This window comes from Sebastes fasciatus, chromosome 2 (assembly GCF_043250625.1).
Source record: "Sebastes fasciatus isolate fSebFas1 chromosome 2, fSebFas1.pri, whole genome shotgun sequence".
NCBI classification, from domain to species: Eukaryota; Metazoa; Chordata; class Actinopteri; order Perciformes; family Sebastidae; genus Sebastes; species Sebastes fasciatus.
Genome location: NC_133796.1, coordinates 3,541,270 through 3,558,057, shown reverse-complemented (window position 1 = coordinate 3,558,057; position 16,788 = coordinate 3,541,270). Strand labels below are relative to the sequence as shown.

The following is a 16,788-nucleotide window of genomic DNA, read 5'->3' as shown; positions in this document are numbered from 1 at the left end:
ACTGGTGCTACCTGTATTATATATAATTCTCACATCATGGCTGCCTGATAATAATTCCATAGATTTATTAAATAAAGTGTTGAATGCAGGAGTTTTACTCGTAGTGGAGTATTTTCACAGTGTGGTATTATTACTTTTACTAAAGTAAATGATCGGAATACTTCCACCACTACTGTTTAATAATAAATAAAAATGTATAAAACATAAAACCTGCCTTTTTATATTTACCTATTAATTAATTAATTAATTAATTATTCATTCATCCATTCATTTATTTACTTATTTATTTATTTAAACAGGGCAACATTTATTCATTTATTTATCTACTTAAACAGGGCAACATTTATTTATTTATTTATTTATTCATTCATTCATTTAATTATTTATTTATTTATTGAATTATTTATTTATTTACTTATTTATTTATTTATTTAAACGGCAACATTTATTTATTTATTTATTTGTTTATTTATTTAAACAGGGCAACATTTATTTATTTATATATTTATTTATTTATGTTTTAACACTTCTTTATTGCAAGAGTGCCAATACAAACAAAACATATACAAAGAAATGAGTCATTAATACAGACAAACAATGTCAGAGCCAGGGGAACTCTTTTGAATAAAAACATTAAACAAAAAGCAAAAATAAATTGTTTTCGCAGCTTTGGGTTAAAAATAGTTTTAATATACTGTTTGGTTTCATTTTCAAATCTTATAAATAAAGGTTTAGAGGGGCTAAATTTGTATTTATGAATATGAAATTTTGCTAATATTATGATTATATTTATTATATGTAATTCTTTAAATGTTGTACTATTGTTATTGTAGAAAACAAACATTATGCCAGTACAACAAAAAATCAGAGTCGCTATTATCAGAAACATAAGACACAAGCTGCCTTTATAATACACCCCACCCATCTATGGTAATGACGTCACATGAACGGGATCCCAACATCTCGCGATACTTGTGGGAGCTATAAAAGCCTCGACGGGCCGGTACTCGGTCTTTCTCTCTTTCTCCCGTTAGCCGGTGAAGGTGCAACAGTAATCGGTCGTCCCGAGCCCGGGTTCATCCGACACCCTCACCAACCTACACAGCTGAACTGAGCTCTACAACTACTGCAGCAACATGCCGCCCAAATTCGACCCCAACGAGATTAAAGTTGGTATGTTTTCAGAGTCCACTGGGTAAATAAAGCTGAGGTTGTTCACAGCTTGAACAGCCGAGATGCCTCCGTGTCTGCCGGCCTCTGAACGGCCTGGCAGCGGCCTGAGAGGAGTAGAGAACACGGTAAAGAAACGGCACGAAACGCCACGAAGAGAGGGGGAAATCTGTCTGAGTTAATGACTGCATGCTTAACTGTGTTTATCAGGTGGAACGTGAATGATTTGTGAAGGTTTGATTGATTGTAATACTGGTGTCTGGAGGCGGACTAGTAGTGATCCACGTGGAGAACCAGCTAGCTAGGTGAGCTAATGTTAGCCTCGTGGATGTGAAGAGATCAGTGTGTTGTCTTGAAATTCTGCTGTTTAGGTTGTAATCCGTTTAGTTATTGATAGTTAAATATATATAAACTAATTTAATTTTACCTCTATTGATTTAATTATTGCAATAATCCTTTTTATCGATTATCCAAGTAATTATTATTGATTCCCATGGATTAACAGTCACTTATATAAACTTTATAGTCTTATCAAATTACATTGTATTTTGACTGCTTTGTGACATGAGTCCTACAGTCCTGAATGATTGATCCAATGATTTAACTAAATCAAAAAAAATGTAATGTTAATAGACCTGTTGGTTTTCAGTCCTGCTCATGGAGACCACGTGCTGCATTTTCCATCACTACCTGCTCTAAACATATCTGAACACTTTTTATGGTTTATTAGTATTTTTGTACATAACATATCATAAATTAATGAATTCTAATTCATATGTATTTTCCCCCCTTTTTTTGCATGCATTTGTCAGCGATGTGTCAATATTGTGGTATTGCTTTCAGCCATGTTGCTCAGTCCTGACTAGTGTATTCACCAGCTCTTGATGGGCTGAAAACATCTGATTTTAGTGAACTAGGAGTAGGGACACTGTGCTCTGGATGTCCAGGAGCAGGACTGAGGACCAGTTAACTGTAAATGTTTTTAATATTGATGGGTGTTAAGATATTACCTTTTAGTTTAAGATGAGACCATTGTGAAATTAAGCTTCAGAAACTGTCTCCTGAATCTAAAGGTTTTGATTTATCATCTTTAAACCTCCTTTAAAACTAAACAATCTTAGTTTGTTCCTCATGAACACAAGAGGATTTTGTCTGAAGGATCAAACCAAAACTGCACACATAAAATAAATCATCTATCTGATAGAGCCTCAACATGATTGAGCTCAATTACCTTGGTGTCAATGGGTTGAATGACAATTAGCATAATTGTTCAGCTAAATATAGCTCGTAACAAACATGGCCAACAGTTTTAAAGCAGCTGAATGATCTGAACACAAACGGCAGGTACATTGGTCTAAAATATGCTCAATTTAAAGTATCAAAGTTTATTTATGGGATTAATTCATAGTTTAATATCACATTTCTGTAGCAATGATGGAGGTGTTTGGAGTTAAATTCCTTTTTATTCACTGTTGGTGTCCCCTTCCTGAGGTTACAGTATGTTATGTTCCACTTAACATACTCCACTCCTGGAATAATTCATAATCCAGATCTGTTGATGTAAAGGAATCTTTCAGGACAAAATGTGGAGACTACAGGAGATACTATGTAAATTACTTCACTGCTCATTGTGAAGCTGTCTTTATATGAAACCTGTCTCTAATCTGTTGACAGTGGGTGTTGTGTGAAGAAACTGCATCAAATGAAGCATTTTAATCAAGTTGTACTGAAGTGTCCTCGTCTTTTCTCTTGCAGTGTACATGAGATGCACAGGAGGAGAAGTCGGCGCCACCTCAGCCCTGGCCCCCAAAATCGGACCTCTGGGTTTGGTGAGTGGGAAATGAAATAATACAAACTTAACCACCAGCCTCCCGCCACTATGCCTGTCTGTCAGAGTGACTGAGTATAATCCAGTGGAGGCTCAGATCGACCCAGCTTTAGGAAACAGGTCTGCCCGAAACTAATGGACAACTCTGTGCCGTAAAGACTGGAACACAAACTGAGGCTCCCATGTGCTGTTATCCTGGACAATATTTATGGTTTAATCAAACTAAACATATAACATGTAAATTTGAGTAAAGCCATTTAGCTCTTGGCTTTTTGTTTCATCTGCTGTTCCTTTGTTTTCTCATCAGTCTCCCAAGAAAGTTGGTGATGACATTGCCAAGGCCACCGGTGACTGGAAGGGCCTGAGGATCACCGTGAAGCTGACCATCCAGAACAGACAGGCAGCGGTATGTCACTTTGACCATGCAACTTGTGATTTTTAGGTTGTAGCATGCTCAGTTTTAAAGCTACAGTGAAGATACTGACATATGAAACTAAAAAAACAAAAGAATCCATCGGTACCAACCATGACATACTAGCTTGTTGCAAAGGACATTTAAGTCAGTTTGCCATGTTATGAATTGAGCATATTTCTTTATGCTAAATGCAGTACCTGTGAGGGTTTCTGGACAATATCTGTCATTGTTTTGTGTTAATTAATTCCCAATAATAAATATATATATATATATATATATATATATATATATATACATACATTTGCATAAATCAGCATATTTGCCCACTCCCATGTTAAGAGGATTAAATACTTGACAGATCTCCTTTTAAGAACAGATAAAAACTGTACGATTAATCACGATTACAGTTTAATTGATTGACAGCCCTAGTCCAAACATCTGCAACATGAACCTTATTAACTCCGTCTATACTTGAGCTTTGTTGAGGCAGGAAGACGACTTGTTGTGATAATGACTTTCCCGTTTTGTGTTATTTTTAGGTCGAGGTTGTTCCCTCTGCGTCTGCTCTGATCATCAAGGCTCTGAAGGAGCCTCCTCGTGACAGGAAGAAGGTCAAGAACAGTAAGTGACTGGCCTTCTGGAGAAACAAATTAAAACACAATGATAAGGTTGAATGAAGTGGATTGATTGCATTTTAACCCCCTCTTTTTTCTTTTTTTTTTCTAGTCAAGCACAGTGGAAGTGTGACCTTCGATGAGATTGTGACCGTTGCTCGTACCATGAGAGCTCGCTCCATCGCCAGAGAGCTCTCTGGTAAGAATATGAGATTAAATATCACAGAAATCCTCCTTTCTACATGTTTGCTACTTTATTAGCTTTTCATAGCTATCACACATTCCTTTTAATAGGCAGATATGCTTAAATTCAACTATTAATAGTTGCTGTTCAGCCTCCCGCCACTATGCCTGTCTGTCAGAGTGACTGAGTATAATCCAGTGGAGGCTCAGATCAACCCAGCTTTAGGAAACAGGTCTGCCCAAAACTAGTGGGCAACTCTGTGCCGTAAAGTCTGAAACAAATCCTCATTAACCAAATTAATAAACAGATTTTATCCCACATCAGTTTAAACTATTTCATCTAGGTTTTGTCAAAGTTATCTTAACTTTGTTGACATTAATCTGCAATAGCTGTTGACAATCTGTTTTATTTCCTCCCTCAGGAACCATCAAAGAGATCCTGGGAACCGCTCAGTCCGTCGGCTGCACCATCGATGGTCGTCCTCCCCATGATGTCATCGATGACATCAACAGCGGCAAAGTCGAGTGTCCAACCGAGTAAATGAACGATGCAAATAAAATGTTCACAAACTGAACTCCTTGTGTTAAACCTTTTTTAATATCCTTGTTTACACTCCATACAGCATAGCAGTTTCAGCCTTGTTGTTCCAGTTGGTTTTGTGATGGGCGATGTCTCAATGTGGCGCACTGATAACTGGCTGCAGGTCTTTAAACACGTGATGTTATCTATGAAGACACTCACAGCTAACCGGCAGTTAAACATGATTATATTTCACAGCCATACAAAAGGGTCTGTACAATAAAAGCTTGATTATTATTAAAGCACAATTAATAAAATGGAAAAGTTTGTGAAACTGCCACATTAGAATTTGCATCACTTGATATTTAGATTTGTAATTTTTTTTTAATGAACACTCAAATGCCTTCAGTGGCATGACTATTCATAAAGAGTAATGCCAAGACATGATGAATCCTGACATTAATTCACAATATTTTAAACATTGAGGGAAAAGAATAAATGTACAGTACTTTTAGTTTATATAATAGCAGAATCAGGTTTATTTCGCCAAGTATATACATAAAAGAACTGGGTGTTATGCAGCTCTGTACTTGCACACAATAGAAACGACAGATTAAAGAATACAATAAAAATCAAATGTCTATATTCTAGTCGTGTTTGGAACCTGTAATCAATATTAGTGCAAAGAAATAAATACTGGATGGATATATGGACTATATGATTATGTACATGTGAAGATGTCTATATACTGAATGTGCAGTGAGTAGGATTTATATTTACAGACAGGTAATGTGACATGTATTTATTACTGAAAATGTGCATTAAAGACAACTATAATTAATGTACATTAAAGACTAAATTATAATCTAGAAAATGCATAAAAACTCTAAATTATGATGTATAAATGTGCATTAAAGACTAAATTATAATCTAAAAATGTGCATGAAAGACTGTAAATTATAATCTATAAGAGCAGCTGCGGATATTTGGTGTGAGGGTTATGGACAGTCTATGACTGTGTTTATCAGAGAAACGGCCTGAGGGAAGAAACTGTTCTTGTGTCTGGTTGTTTTGGGTAATATGTAGTTTTGTTATAAATGAAACTACCCAACAGTTTATACAAGTACAGCTTAAACAATTAATTAGTTGAGTGACAGAAAATGAATTGGCTACTATTGGTGTGAACACATTACACAGTTCCAGCTCCATAAATGGAAAGATTTGCTGCTTTTCCTTTTATTAATGTTAATGTATTGTATTAGTAATAATGTTGAGGTTTAGACTGTTGGTTGGACTACTTTTTTTTTTTTTTTTTTTTTACAAATGCTGTAAAAACAAGCTTTTTAAAAAAAAAAAAGATTTAACATTTTTTTATAAAACAATCGATTAATGGAGAAAATAATCAGCAGATTAATTCATAATGAAAATAATCATTAGTTAATAGTTCAAAATGAGCTCCAGTTGAACCAACTACAACAATAAAATGCTGCTTTTACATTAATGCATCAGTAATAATAATCTCATGATAGAGTATATAATAGTATAACAGTCACAGGGGACATTTTAATACTTTTTTTAAGGACATTTCCTGATTATACTTTTAACATGAACATTTTTTTTAATTAGTACTTTTACTTGTAACAGAGTATTTTCTCAGTGTGGTATTAATTTGTACTTGTACTTAAGTAAAGTATCTGAATACTTCCTCCACCACTGACACATAAACCTGTAAATATAACAAAGTTAGTGTTATTTTATTACTATTTTTCTATTTATTTTATGTAGTTATTTTTTTAATTAGTACTTTTACCTGTAATAGATTATTTCTCATTGTGGTATTAATTTGTACTTTTAATGTAGTAAAGTATCTGAATACTTCCTCCACCACTGACACATAAATTTGTAAATATAACGATGTAAGAGTTATTTTATTTCTATTTCTTCCTGCAGCTGTCAGACTCCACAACCAGCACTGCTCCCAGTAGACCACTTAAACACCAAAAAACTGACAATAACCTGATATTTTCAGGTAGAATTTCATTCATTCTCAGTGTGCAATATCATTTTCCACTTGTGCAATTTAGTTAATAGTCTGTTTATTGTCAATACTATATATACTGCTCCTATTTTTTTATACTTCCTTCTATGGTTCATTTGTTACACTTTGTTTAGCTCTTTTTTTACTGTGTTAGCTGATGCATCTTGTTTTTTGCACTATCCCCTTTGCTGCTGTACACTGCACATTTCCCCACTGAGGGACTAATAAAGGATTATCTTATTTTATTTGTTTATGTTATGCAGTTATTTTCTGTGTTTACGTAATGACGTCACACGTCGCGTTACGTCAGAGGTCGTAGTTGAGAGACAGCCGGAGGAGGGCTCGTGCTGGACGGTTCGCGGGAAACGTCCCAAAACAAATCAGAAACTTCAGACTCAGTTAGAATTCATCAATCAGTCCAACTAATCGATGTGATTGATAGGAGCAACTTCTTCTAACGCGGGTACTTTAACAACTTAATACTACTGTGGAGCTGAACCTGGTACTAACGTTAGCTTTAGTTAGCTGCAGGCTAACACAACAGTTAGCTCATCTGTTAGCATCATCCGGGTTAGCACAGACACGAGAGGTAACGGTTAGTGACGTCACAGCTACACGGCCGGCTGAAGGACTCGGGATCGCTCGGGACCCGGGCAGAGACATGGCGGAAAGACCCGAAGACCTGAACCTGCCCAACGCGGTGATCACCCGCATCATCAAGGAGGCGGTGAGTCTAGAGACACTATAACAAGTACTAGGAGACTTTACTGGAGTAAAAGTAGTAGTACTACAGTGTAGAAGTACTCTGAGCCTTTATTGAAGTAAAAGTAGTAATACTACAGTGTAGAAATACTCTGTTACAAGTAAAAGTCCTCCATTCATTATCTTATTTAAGTTAAAGTATAAAGATATTTCACTAAGTGTACCTAAAGTATCAAAAGTACTAGTCAAATGTCCCCTGTGACTAGTAGTGAAATAAATACTCAGATATTTTACTTACGTAAAAGTAATAATACCACAGTGTAGAAATACTCTGTTACAAGTAAAAGTCTTCCATTCATTGTCTTACTTGTACAAACGTATTTCATAATATGTACTTAAAGTATCAAAAGTAACATTATAAATAGGTTAATTATAATAAATAGGTTTAATTTGGTTAATAATTTATTTCTGTCTTAGCCAAATTAAACCTATTTATTTAATTTGGCTAATGTCTGTATTGTTATTAGTTTTTTTTATTCTCTCATTTGTATTATTCTTAATGGTCTGTTTTTTAATTTTACTTATATATTTTAGCATCTACTGTCTTTGTATTGTCTAACCTGCCTTTGTTTGAATGTGTTGCGTTTGATTTATTTGCAAACGGTTTGAGCTACATCTCTTGTATGAAAGGTCCTGTATAAATAAAGTTATTATAATTCTTTTTGCATGAAGATGTTATCGTCCCTGAGTGAATAAACCTTTTTTTCTCAGCCTGTCTGTGTTTTTTTCTGATAAAATTAATTTATATCCTGCAGCTTTGATTTAACTCCTCCGCACCGTTTGTTTTGCCAACAGCTCCCAGATGGGGTGAACGTGTCTAAAGAAGCCAGGAGAGCCATATCCCAAGCTGCCAGCGTGTTTGTGTTGTATGCAACGTCCTGGTAAGAATAAAAAAAAACACTCACAGAAATCTAACAGTCGAGTATTGATTCACAAAATTCACACATTTCAAACACGGCGCGTCTGAGTCAACTTCTAACTTCTCCAGAGTGCTTCAACTATCAAGTTTATGACCTGATTATTATTTATGAAATGTTCCCTTATACTCTGGAGGACGGAACCTGCCAAAATAACAGAGTGACAACTCCTCATTTGCATAACGAGGCAGAAATGTATAAAGAAAAGATCACAGAAATAAATAAGTTTGTGGAAAAAAATCAGGGGTAAAATGCAAAGGGAATAAATATATACATGCATAAATACATTTGAAAATGGATATAAAATAAATGCAAAAATAAATGTAAAATAAATAATAAAAATCATGCAAAAATAATAAAAATAAATAAATAAAAGGGGAAATCAAACAGAAGAATACAGAAATAAATAAGTTTGGGGACATAAATAAGTGGTGAAATACAAAGGGAAAATTGTGCAGAAATAACTAAATAAATGCAAAATATATATATAAATTAAAAATGAATGGAAAAATTAAGAAATAGAAGATAAATACAAAAATGTATACAACAATTTATTTTTAATAAGAATAAATACATACATATATAAAAGGGAAAATTAAACAGAAAAGTAAATAAATAAGGGAATTAATGCAAAGATAAAATAAATAAAGATGCAAATTAAAACAGATATACATTTTTGTCACATTTTATCAATTAATTAATAGCTAAATTTATTTTTTATATTATTTCTTCTACAGTTAATGACAAGTATTTATCAAGTCGTTTATTAATTTTTTTATTTTGGCAGGTTTCGTCCTCCATATTATACCACTATTTCAATAAAAAAAAAATTTTTTTCTGTTTATCTTTTCACAGTGCGAACAACTTTGCCATGAAAGCCAAACGGAAAACTCTGAACGCAGGAGACGTTTTGGCTGCGATGGAGGAGATGGAGTTTGAGAGATTCCTGGAGCCGCTCAGAGAAGCTCTGGAAGGTCAGTTCAACAGTTTTAAAGACGTATGTTACTAAAATAAAAGTGTTAAACTGTCACTGACTTTCACTTGAATTTCATTAACTACGCAGATGTTTCCACGCCTTTCGGTCAAACACGTCATTATATAATTTTACACGTCAGTCCCGAGTCACTTTTACGGGTGCAGCTCGTATCCACGCTGACCCTCCAACGTTTTCTACTTTCTCGTTTCGGCTCGCTGCGGTTTGTTTTGGTTGATGGATACGGAACGGATATGACGTCAGGTTACTCAGACTACAACAATAAAAGCGGTAACTTCCTTCTACCTCCACATAGACTCAAATGAAGCAAATATATAGATTCTGGCATTCAAAATATTTTTTTCCCCACCCCTAATATTTGGCAATATTTTGGATTTAAACCCGATGCAATAAGGGAACCATAACGTTAATGAGGCAATCGCCGTACTGAGGACGAGCGGTCACAGTCGGTGTGTGCGGCGCCAGGTGGAAACCGGAGAAGTCAGACACACTACTATTCAACGTAAAAGACTAAAGTAAGCGCTCTGCAGATATTGAGCGTCATCTTTTCTTGTAAAATGTCTGGTGTAGTGTGTAACACCGGTGTTGTCACAAGTTTACTAACTGGTGGGGAAATTTCCTCACTGTGACATCCCTAGTCTAGTTCAGTTTCCGTCCCAATTGCGACCTCAGAACGCTGTGGATTTACAGTCTGAGCTAAAACAGTCTGTGCTGCTGTTACACATCTGTAATTCTAAACGTGTAGAACAAAACACAGTATTGATGATGATGATGGAGAGTTAATTAATGTTTGTGTTCCTCTACAGTGTACAAGAAGGGCCAGAAAGGAAAGAAGGAGGTGTCTGAGCAGAAACGTAAAGACAAAGAGAAGAAGACCGACTCTGAGAACGATAAGAGCCGAGAGGAGGAAGAGGAGGAGGAAGAGCGCATGGAGGAGGAACCTGAAGCTGAGAACGACGCCGAGGAGGAGGAGGTGGAGAACTGACGAAGCGCCGACGACACAAACGATTAAAATGCACTCACCATCGCTGACCTGGACTGCGATGCGTTTAAGTGACGCTCCGTCATCACAGAGCCACCGTGAATCAACACATCCGGGTTCAGAGCGCAGCAGCAGGATGGGCTCAGAGAGGTGGTGGGGGTTACGTTCATAACGTGTGCAGCTGCTGTCTTCAGCTCAATGACGCCACAAGACAAACTACGTCACGCTCTTCCTGATCTTCAGTCCATTTTGTATTTTTAATCTTTTTTTTGTATATACCTGCGTCACCTTTTGATACGAACTTACAGTAGTTAGTGTGTGTTGACAGGAAGTCAAATACAAAGACACTGAATATTCTGGCTCGACTAAATCCACTTTAATAAATCAATCAGTTTACCAGCGGAGGGAGAGAGAACATAGACGGTAGTTTGACGTGTGTTCAGTTATCAATAGGTTTGTTTTCATAGTCACACCGTTACAGTGAAACCTTCAAATGAATAAATATAAACACAAAAAAACTTTTTATTTAAACTAAAGAAGCCACAGTTCTCAAATGTTGACCAAAATCAAATGGACCTTGTTCACACCTGGTATTAACATGGGTCGACCGCTCTAAGTACGTCAGTTCACACCCGGCATCAGGATGCGTCTCAGGGACTCCTCGTGATCGGATCTCACTTCCCTGCTCTATGTACACATAAACGAGTACATCATTTCCATTAGCAGAGACCAAAAAGCAGGATGCAGCGATGCACTTCCTGTGCCTCGTCTGCTGGAAATTAATAGAAGAAGAAGAAATCAAAACAATACAGACGCACTTGTAATATTTCTTGGTGGGCTTTCAAAATGTTCAGACGCCGTGGACAAAGCCAGCTTACGCCGAATTCACACCAGAGCAGCGACAAAGTGCAGCGTGTGGCGAGCTGCCGTGCAATGTCTATGAAAAGATGCGGCGATGTGCGGCCAAAGTGCAGCCAGTGAGTACCTGCAGCCAATCAGTAAACAGATCCTGAGACATGTTGAATTTCTTCACGAATGAACACACCTCCCGGCCTCAGAAAAATGGAATCATTGCAGCGAGCCGCACTTCGCCGCCGTGGGAATTTGGCATTACGCAAATTGAGCACGAACTGGAGAAAAAGGAGGAACAAAAGGAGAGCCACGGCGTTCATGGCGTATTCTCCCGTTACGTCCTGGTCGGGGACGCGTCAGCGTTTACACTACAAAGGATACGTGGTCAAATGCCTCCCATCAGACCACCTCGGATCACAATGCGTCTTGGTGGTCGTTTACACTCGTGTTTAGTGCCGTCTACTTGTGATCCGATCACCCAGGATGCATGTTAATGCCAGTAAACGGGGTTATACCGTCTAATTAAATGTAGATTTAAATCAGGAACTTCTTGATCAAAGAATAAAGAATAAAAACCTGAAATTTGATTCTAGCTTTTGGGACTAAATCCAGCACTAGTTTTGAATTTAGCATCACAGTTTGGTTTGTTGTATTGTTCTGTAACGAGGTGTTTTTTTCTGTGTACTTACACATACTATCTGACTAAATACTAGAAGCAGATACCAGCGTATACCAGCGTGTACCAGCTAAATGTGATAAATACTGTGTTCACCATGAAGACAGTGACGTCTGTACTGACCTGTTGGACTACAGGACGTCAGTAGTGTCTCTTTAGGTCCTTTTTGTTCCTGATCTGCTGAGTTTTTGAACCGTTTATACTTTTGTAGAGTTGTATATGACTGGCTGAGAATTTCAATAAATATTTTGTATAAAAATCAGAACTGCATCGATTCATGAGTGACCTTAAAGACCCTTCACACCCACTAGTTGTTCTGGCTGATCTCCCTCCTTCAACAGCGACTTGACCCTAACAGGCGGCACATTTTCACTACAGCTGCTCACTAATTAATTTAGATCTGAGGAACAACCTTTAACATATTAAAAGTATTAATTTAAAGCAGATAAATCATCAGTTTGCTGAGTTTAGTAATAAATCTGACTTATTAAAGTTATGAAACCGACTCAGATTTAACAAAAAATAATTGACTGTGTACAAATCATACATTTTAGTGTTTGAATGACAAATTACCATTTTTATAAACAAATATTTTATTGAGTTTTCTTTTTTTATATATGCATCATTTACTCATTCCCGTGCCCCATCCCATCTGTTCACATACAAAAGTATATTTTTCTATATAGCTGCCTCTATTTTTTTATATATTATCAAAAGGTTTATCCTGTCATATTTCATTATTTCTTCTGGGTTGTAATATGAAAGTAGTTCTCTCCACCATTATTTTAATGAAGGTGGGTGCTTAGATTTGCTATTAACTCATATTTTCTATTTTTGCTGACGTAATTATTAATAGTATTAATTTATTTTCATCGTTATTAAACTCTTGAGCGTTTGCTTTTAGTCGGAATGCAACATAGAGTTGTGTATTTTGTCTGTTTGGGTTTCCGTTACAGACTTAATTTAATCACAAAGACTTTGAACTATTAAACTTGTTGCTTCTTGAAATCTTTTAAATTTTTTATATTTATTTATTAATTAATTAATTAATTTATTTAAAAAGGATCCCCATTAGCTGATACCAATGGCACTAGCTAGTCTTCCTGGGGACCAAAATCAAGCACATTACATTTATCACATACATACTATATACGACGCTAATAACATTCAAATGTTCCAAACATACTGCACGTAAATTTCACATTCATTCACATCATCCACAAACCATTTAGCCTGAAGGACCATCATCAGGGAAAAGAACAAAAACATACATGACACACATTTAAAGTTGTAAGCTTTTGTCAGTCTTGTATCTTCCCGCCAGCTTTAAAACTGAGCTCGCTGCAACACAAAAATCACAAGTTGCGTTAAAGAAATTAGTGTCTTTAAAATGAAATCAAATATTTTTCAAATTAAATGAATCTTTTATTTGTGTTTTTGACCATAAAATGAAAATCAAAATAGCTTGTTGGGTAATATTATTTTCACAATATTTTCAGCCTAATTTTAATTTACCCTAACGCTATTTCCCAGCCCAATTTAGTCAAAAGTAGCCCAATCTGGCAACACTGCTGGAGACTACATTAGCTGCTGCTAGCATAACACACCTGAATCTCTGACTGAACTGTTGAGTTGCATTATGGGTAATGTAGGCACCAGGTTTTGACAAGTAAAAAGTGTGGAATAAAACAAACAATCTTTTCTATGTTAGGTTTGGTCATCAAACTAAAAGTAAAGAAACCTTTGTGTTCTAGCAGCTGTTTGAGGAAATCCCTGAGCGTTATTTAAAAAAATATAAACTATATATTTGTGAGACGACGTTACCTGAAGTGATGATATTCCTCACCGGCCTCGTCACACATTATTATTTGCAGTGTACAGATGAATATTAAAAAGCCTGACTGACTGGGCAGACTTCCAGCTCCGCTCACACCTTCATCACTAACAGAGAAAGGTCAGGGGTGTTTAGGTGGTCGTCATGGTAACTGGCTTCCTCACACATGCAGGAGGTGATGCTGCCGCCCACCCACGCGTTGTAGAGCTCTCTGTAGAGGACGCCATGCAAAGAAAGGCGGATCTCTACGCCCACCGAGTTCAAGCTTTCTGGAGCTGATTTCTGGGCAGCGCTCCAGGATACTAAAGTTTCCTCCGCTTAGTTATCAGTGTTGTTGTTAGAACAATCGCTGTCGTTGTGTTCACCTGACGCGTGGTCCACAGGTCGATGTGAAACCGACGCCCCCCCACCCCACCCACTATTGCACTAATTTCTATTCGCTCATCAGGTGATGAAGAGATTCAGGTGTGTTATGCTAGTAGCAGCTCTTTTTGTTTCGTTTTTAAACTGGACCTTTGAATCTTGTATACTATATAGGCCTACATTTCCGCTAATAAAATATGTCATAAAAAAAATAAATTCATAAACAACTTGTGTACCTTTAACCAACTTAATGTTTCCAGCTACTCAGATACATTTACCACCATGGTATTGGTAACAAGTATGATAAAGTTGTTGATCAGTGTTCACCGTTACTTATTTACCTCTCAATTTAGGACAATGGTTTAAAACTTAAAGGGCCCATATTGTAAAAGTGAGATTTTCATGTCTTTTATATTATAAAGCAGGTTTAAGTGCTTTATAAATACTGTTAAACTATCAAATCGCTCAATATACGGAGAAATACACACAGCCCCTATTCAGAAATTGTCCCTTTGAAACAAGCCGTTAGGATTTCTGTCAATTTGTGATGTCACAAATATACAATACTTAGATCCTTGACACAATTTTAAACATAAACATTCTAAATGTGTCACAGTTTATTTCCTGTTGCAGTGTATGTAAATAACATCAGCTGACAGGAAGTAAACATAGACCAAAACTGTTGCCTAGCAACGCAATTCCATTGCAATTCCGTTGAAATGCACTAAAACAGAGTGTTTCAGACAGAGGGTAAATATAGGTATATTCAGGCGGATAGAATGAGGAAAATAAAGTTGTTGTTTTTTACATTACAGCGTGTAAACATGTTTCTAGTAGAAACACAAAATACAAGTAAGAACCTGAAAATGAGCTGATATGGGACCTTTAAACTGTGATAATTCAAAAAGTTGAATACAAGTTTAATAGTTCAAAGTTTTGTGACCCATTTAAAGTTTAAATAAAGTCTGTAACTTAAACACAAACAGACTAAATGCCCAACTCTATGTTGCATTCCGAAAAATTGATAAAAGTGGTCTCCTCCTACTCCTGAGGAAAATATCTTAATATGAAAACACTGACAGGGAACATTGTACTGCACAATCACTACTTTTACCTCAAGTACATTTTGATGATAATACTTACAGAATTTTACTTAAGTGAGGTTTTGAACGCAGGCCTTTTACTTGTAGTGGAAAAATATGTATATATAAAAATGATATAAATAAAGCAAGTGATGAATAAAGTAAGAAATAAAACGTCTATATACAAGTCAAGTGTTCTGTAAGTTGTACGCTATACAAATGGTGCAAAGAAATAAATACTGAATAGATATATATTGGACATGGGTAATTATGTACAGTACAGTTAATATACTTGGGTTCTTTCTAGTTCAAGTTCAAGACCTTTATTTGTCCCCGAGGGGCAATTGGTTTTGCCGCAGTAGCAAACAACAACAACATCAACATCTCATCACAATAAGACAATATACACATACTGTACATTCCCACATACTAAAACACTGAAAAAAGGTGAAACCTTGAAGTACAAAAATGTTAAAAGACTTACAATATTACCATATAAGATAATGACAAGAACAGAAGAACAGGCTTCGGTTGATGTGCTGATACCACTTCTACTTTACAGAGTTGAGCAGTGAAATGGCCGAGGTTATGAAAGAGAATTTATATCGGATAGTTTTGACTAATGGTTGTCTGAGGCAGGAACCAGAGGGCAGAAACTTAAATTCTGAATGCAGCGCATGGGTACTGTCTGAAATGATGGATTCTGCTTTCTTTATCAGCTGTTTGTTGGACAGTTCAGACATTTCTGCTGAGTGCCGATGATTTTGCTGCTGATTTTTATCACCCCTGTTAATGAGTTTTTCTGTTTGTGGTTAAGGGATGCATACCAGCAAATAAAAGCAAAAGTGTAAACTGACTCAATAAAAGATTTATGAAACAGTGTCATCGGGGATTTCTCAACCTGAAACTTGGCTAGCTTCCTCAAACAAAAGAGACGCTGCTGGCTTTTCTCACACAGCATATCTGTGTTCCTCTCAAAGGTCAACTTATTGTCAATTATGATGAACCAAATACTCGTAAAATTCAACAATCTCAACATCTTGTTCATTTATTGTAGTGTTTGCAGGAGTTTGTTGTTGACGTCTGAAATCAATGCAATTCTGTTTCATGTATTTAATGTTATGAAACTCCAAAACAAATTGCTATTAACAGTTGATTTGCCAGTAAAGAATAATAAGAAAAGTTCGATAAAGAACTAAAGTGGTGCTTTATTTTTATGTGTGACCTATAAAATGCTGAACTTACAGTCGTACAGAAACACACTGCAGGAAGTATTTTTCTTAGTTTTATATTTATTGTTTCTATCAGAGGAACATATGATTCATGCAAACTGAACAAAACACAAAACATTGCAACATAATTAGGCTTTAATAGATGTTCAAAGCATCATTCAATGTCAATATTAAACACAGTAAAAAGAAAGAAGGAAAAATGTAAAGGCTGCTCCAAATTTGTCGCAGATTTTATGGATCAAATTATTTAATGTTTTCAGGTTTTTTATTTAACAAACCCAAACAATTTGGTGTTTTATTATGAAAAACATGTTCAGACACCAGCG

The 16,788-nt window shown here is 36.0% G+C and overlaps 2 protein-coding genes and 2 non-coding genes across 5 annotated transcripts; all 4 read left to right on the top strand.

Moving 5' to 3' along the window:
- The first annotated feature begins 1,003 nt into the window (after positions 1-1,003).
- Positions 1,004-4,785, top strand: rpl12 (ribosomal protein L12). Of its 2 annotated transcripts, none has more exons than XM_074658146.1 (6): positions 1,004-1,298; positions 2,926-2,999; positions 3,306-3,404; positions 3,953-4,034; positions 4,140-4,226; positions 4,633-4,785. In XM_074658146.1, exons 2-6 carry the CDS (start codon positions 2,931-2,933, stop codon positions 4,749-4,751), a joined length of 456 nt encoding a protein of 151 aa, XP_074514247.1. In that variant the 5' UTR covers positions 1,004-1,298; positions 2,926-2,930; the 3' UTR covers positions 4,752-4,785. The 2 variants fall into 2 exon arrangements, with proteins under 2 accessions (XP_074514247.1, XP_074514239.1); XM_074658138.1 differs by having other exon boundaries at positions 1,005-1,173.
- On the top strand, positions 3,041-3,168 carry LOC141762242 (small nucleolar RNA SNORA65). The gene has a single exon (XR_012592764.1). It is a non-coding gene; the product is annotated as a small nucleolar RNA SNORA65 (small nucleolar RNA).
- Positions 4,366-4,493, top strand: LOC141762237 (small nucleolar RNA SNORA65). The gene has a single exon (XR_012592760.1). It is a non-coding gene; the product is annotated as a small nucleolar RNA SNORA65 (small nucleolar RNA).
- Positions 4,786-7,066: 2,281 nt separating the features above from the next.
- Positions 7,067-12,210, top strand: pole3 (polymerase (DNA directed), epsilon 3 (p17 subunit)). Its single transcript, XM_074658096.1, has 4 exons — positions 7,067-7,495; positions 8,326-8,411; positions 9,303-9,421; positions 10,248-12,210. Exons 1-4 carry the CDS (start codon positions 7,430-7,432, stop codon positions 10,424-10,426), a joined length of 450 nt encoding a protein of 149 aa, XP_074514197.1. The 5' UTR covers positions 7,067-7,429; the 3' UTR covers positions 10,427-12,210.
- Positions 12,211-16,788: the final 4,578 nt, after the last annotated feature.

Coding starts and splice junctions, on each gene's coding strand:
- pole3 (XM_074658096.1), top strand. CDS start 7,430: ATGGCGGAAAGACCCGAAGACCTGAACCTGCCCAACGCGGTGATCACC. Junction 7,496..8,325: donor CCCGCATCATCAAGGAGGCG/GTGAGTCTAGAG, acceptor TTTTGCCAACAG/CTCCCAGATGGGGTGAACGT. Junction 9,422..10,247: donor GCTCAGAGAAGCTCTGGAAG/GTCAGTTCAACA, acceptor GTTCCTCTACAG/TGTACAAGAAGGGCCAGAAA.
- rpl12 (XM_074658138.1), top strand. CDS start 1,137: ATGCCGCCCAAATTCGACCCCAACGAGATTAAAGTTG. Junction 1,174..2,925: donor CCCCAACGAGATTAAAGTTG/GTATGTTTTCAG, acceptor TTTCTCTTGCAG/TGTACATGAGATGCACAGGA. Junction 3,405..3,952: donor TCCAGAACAGACAGGCAGCG/GTATGTCACTTT, acceptor TGTTATTTTTAG/GTCGAGGTTGTTCCCTCTGC.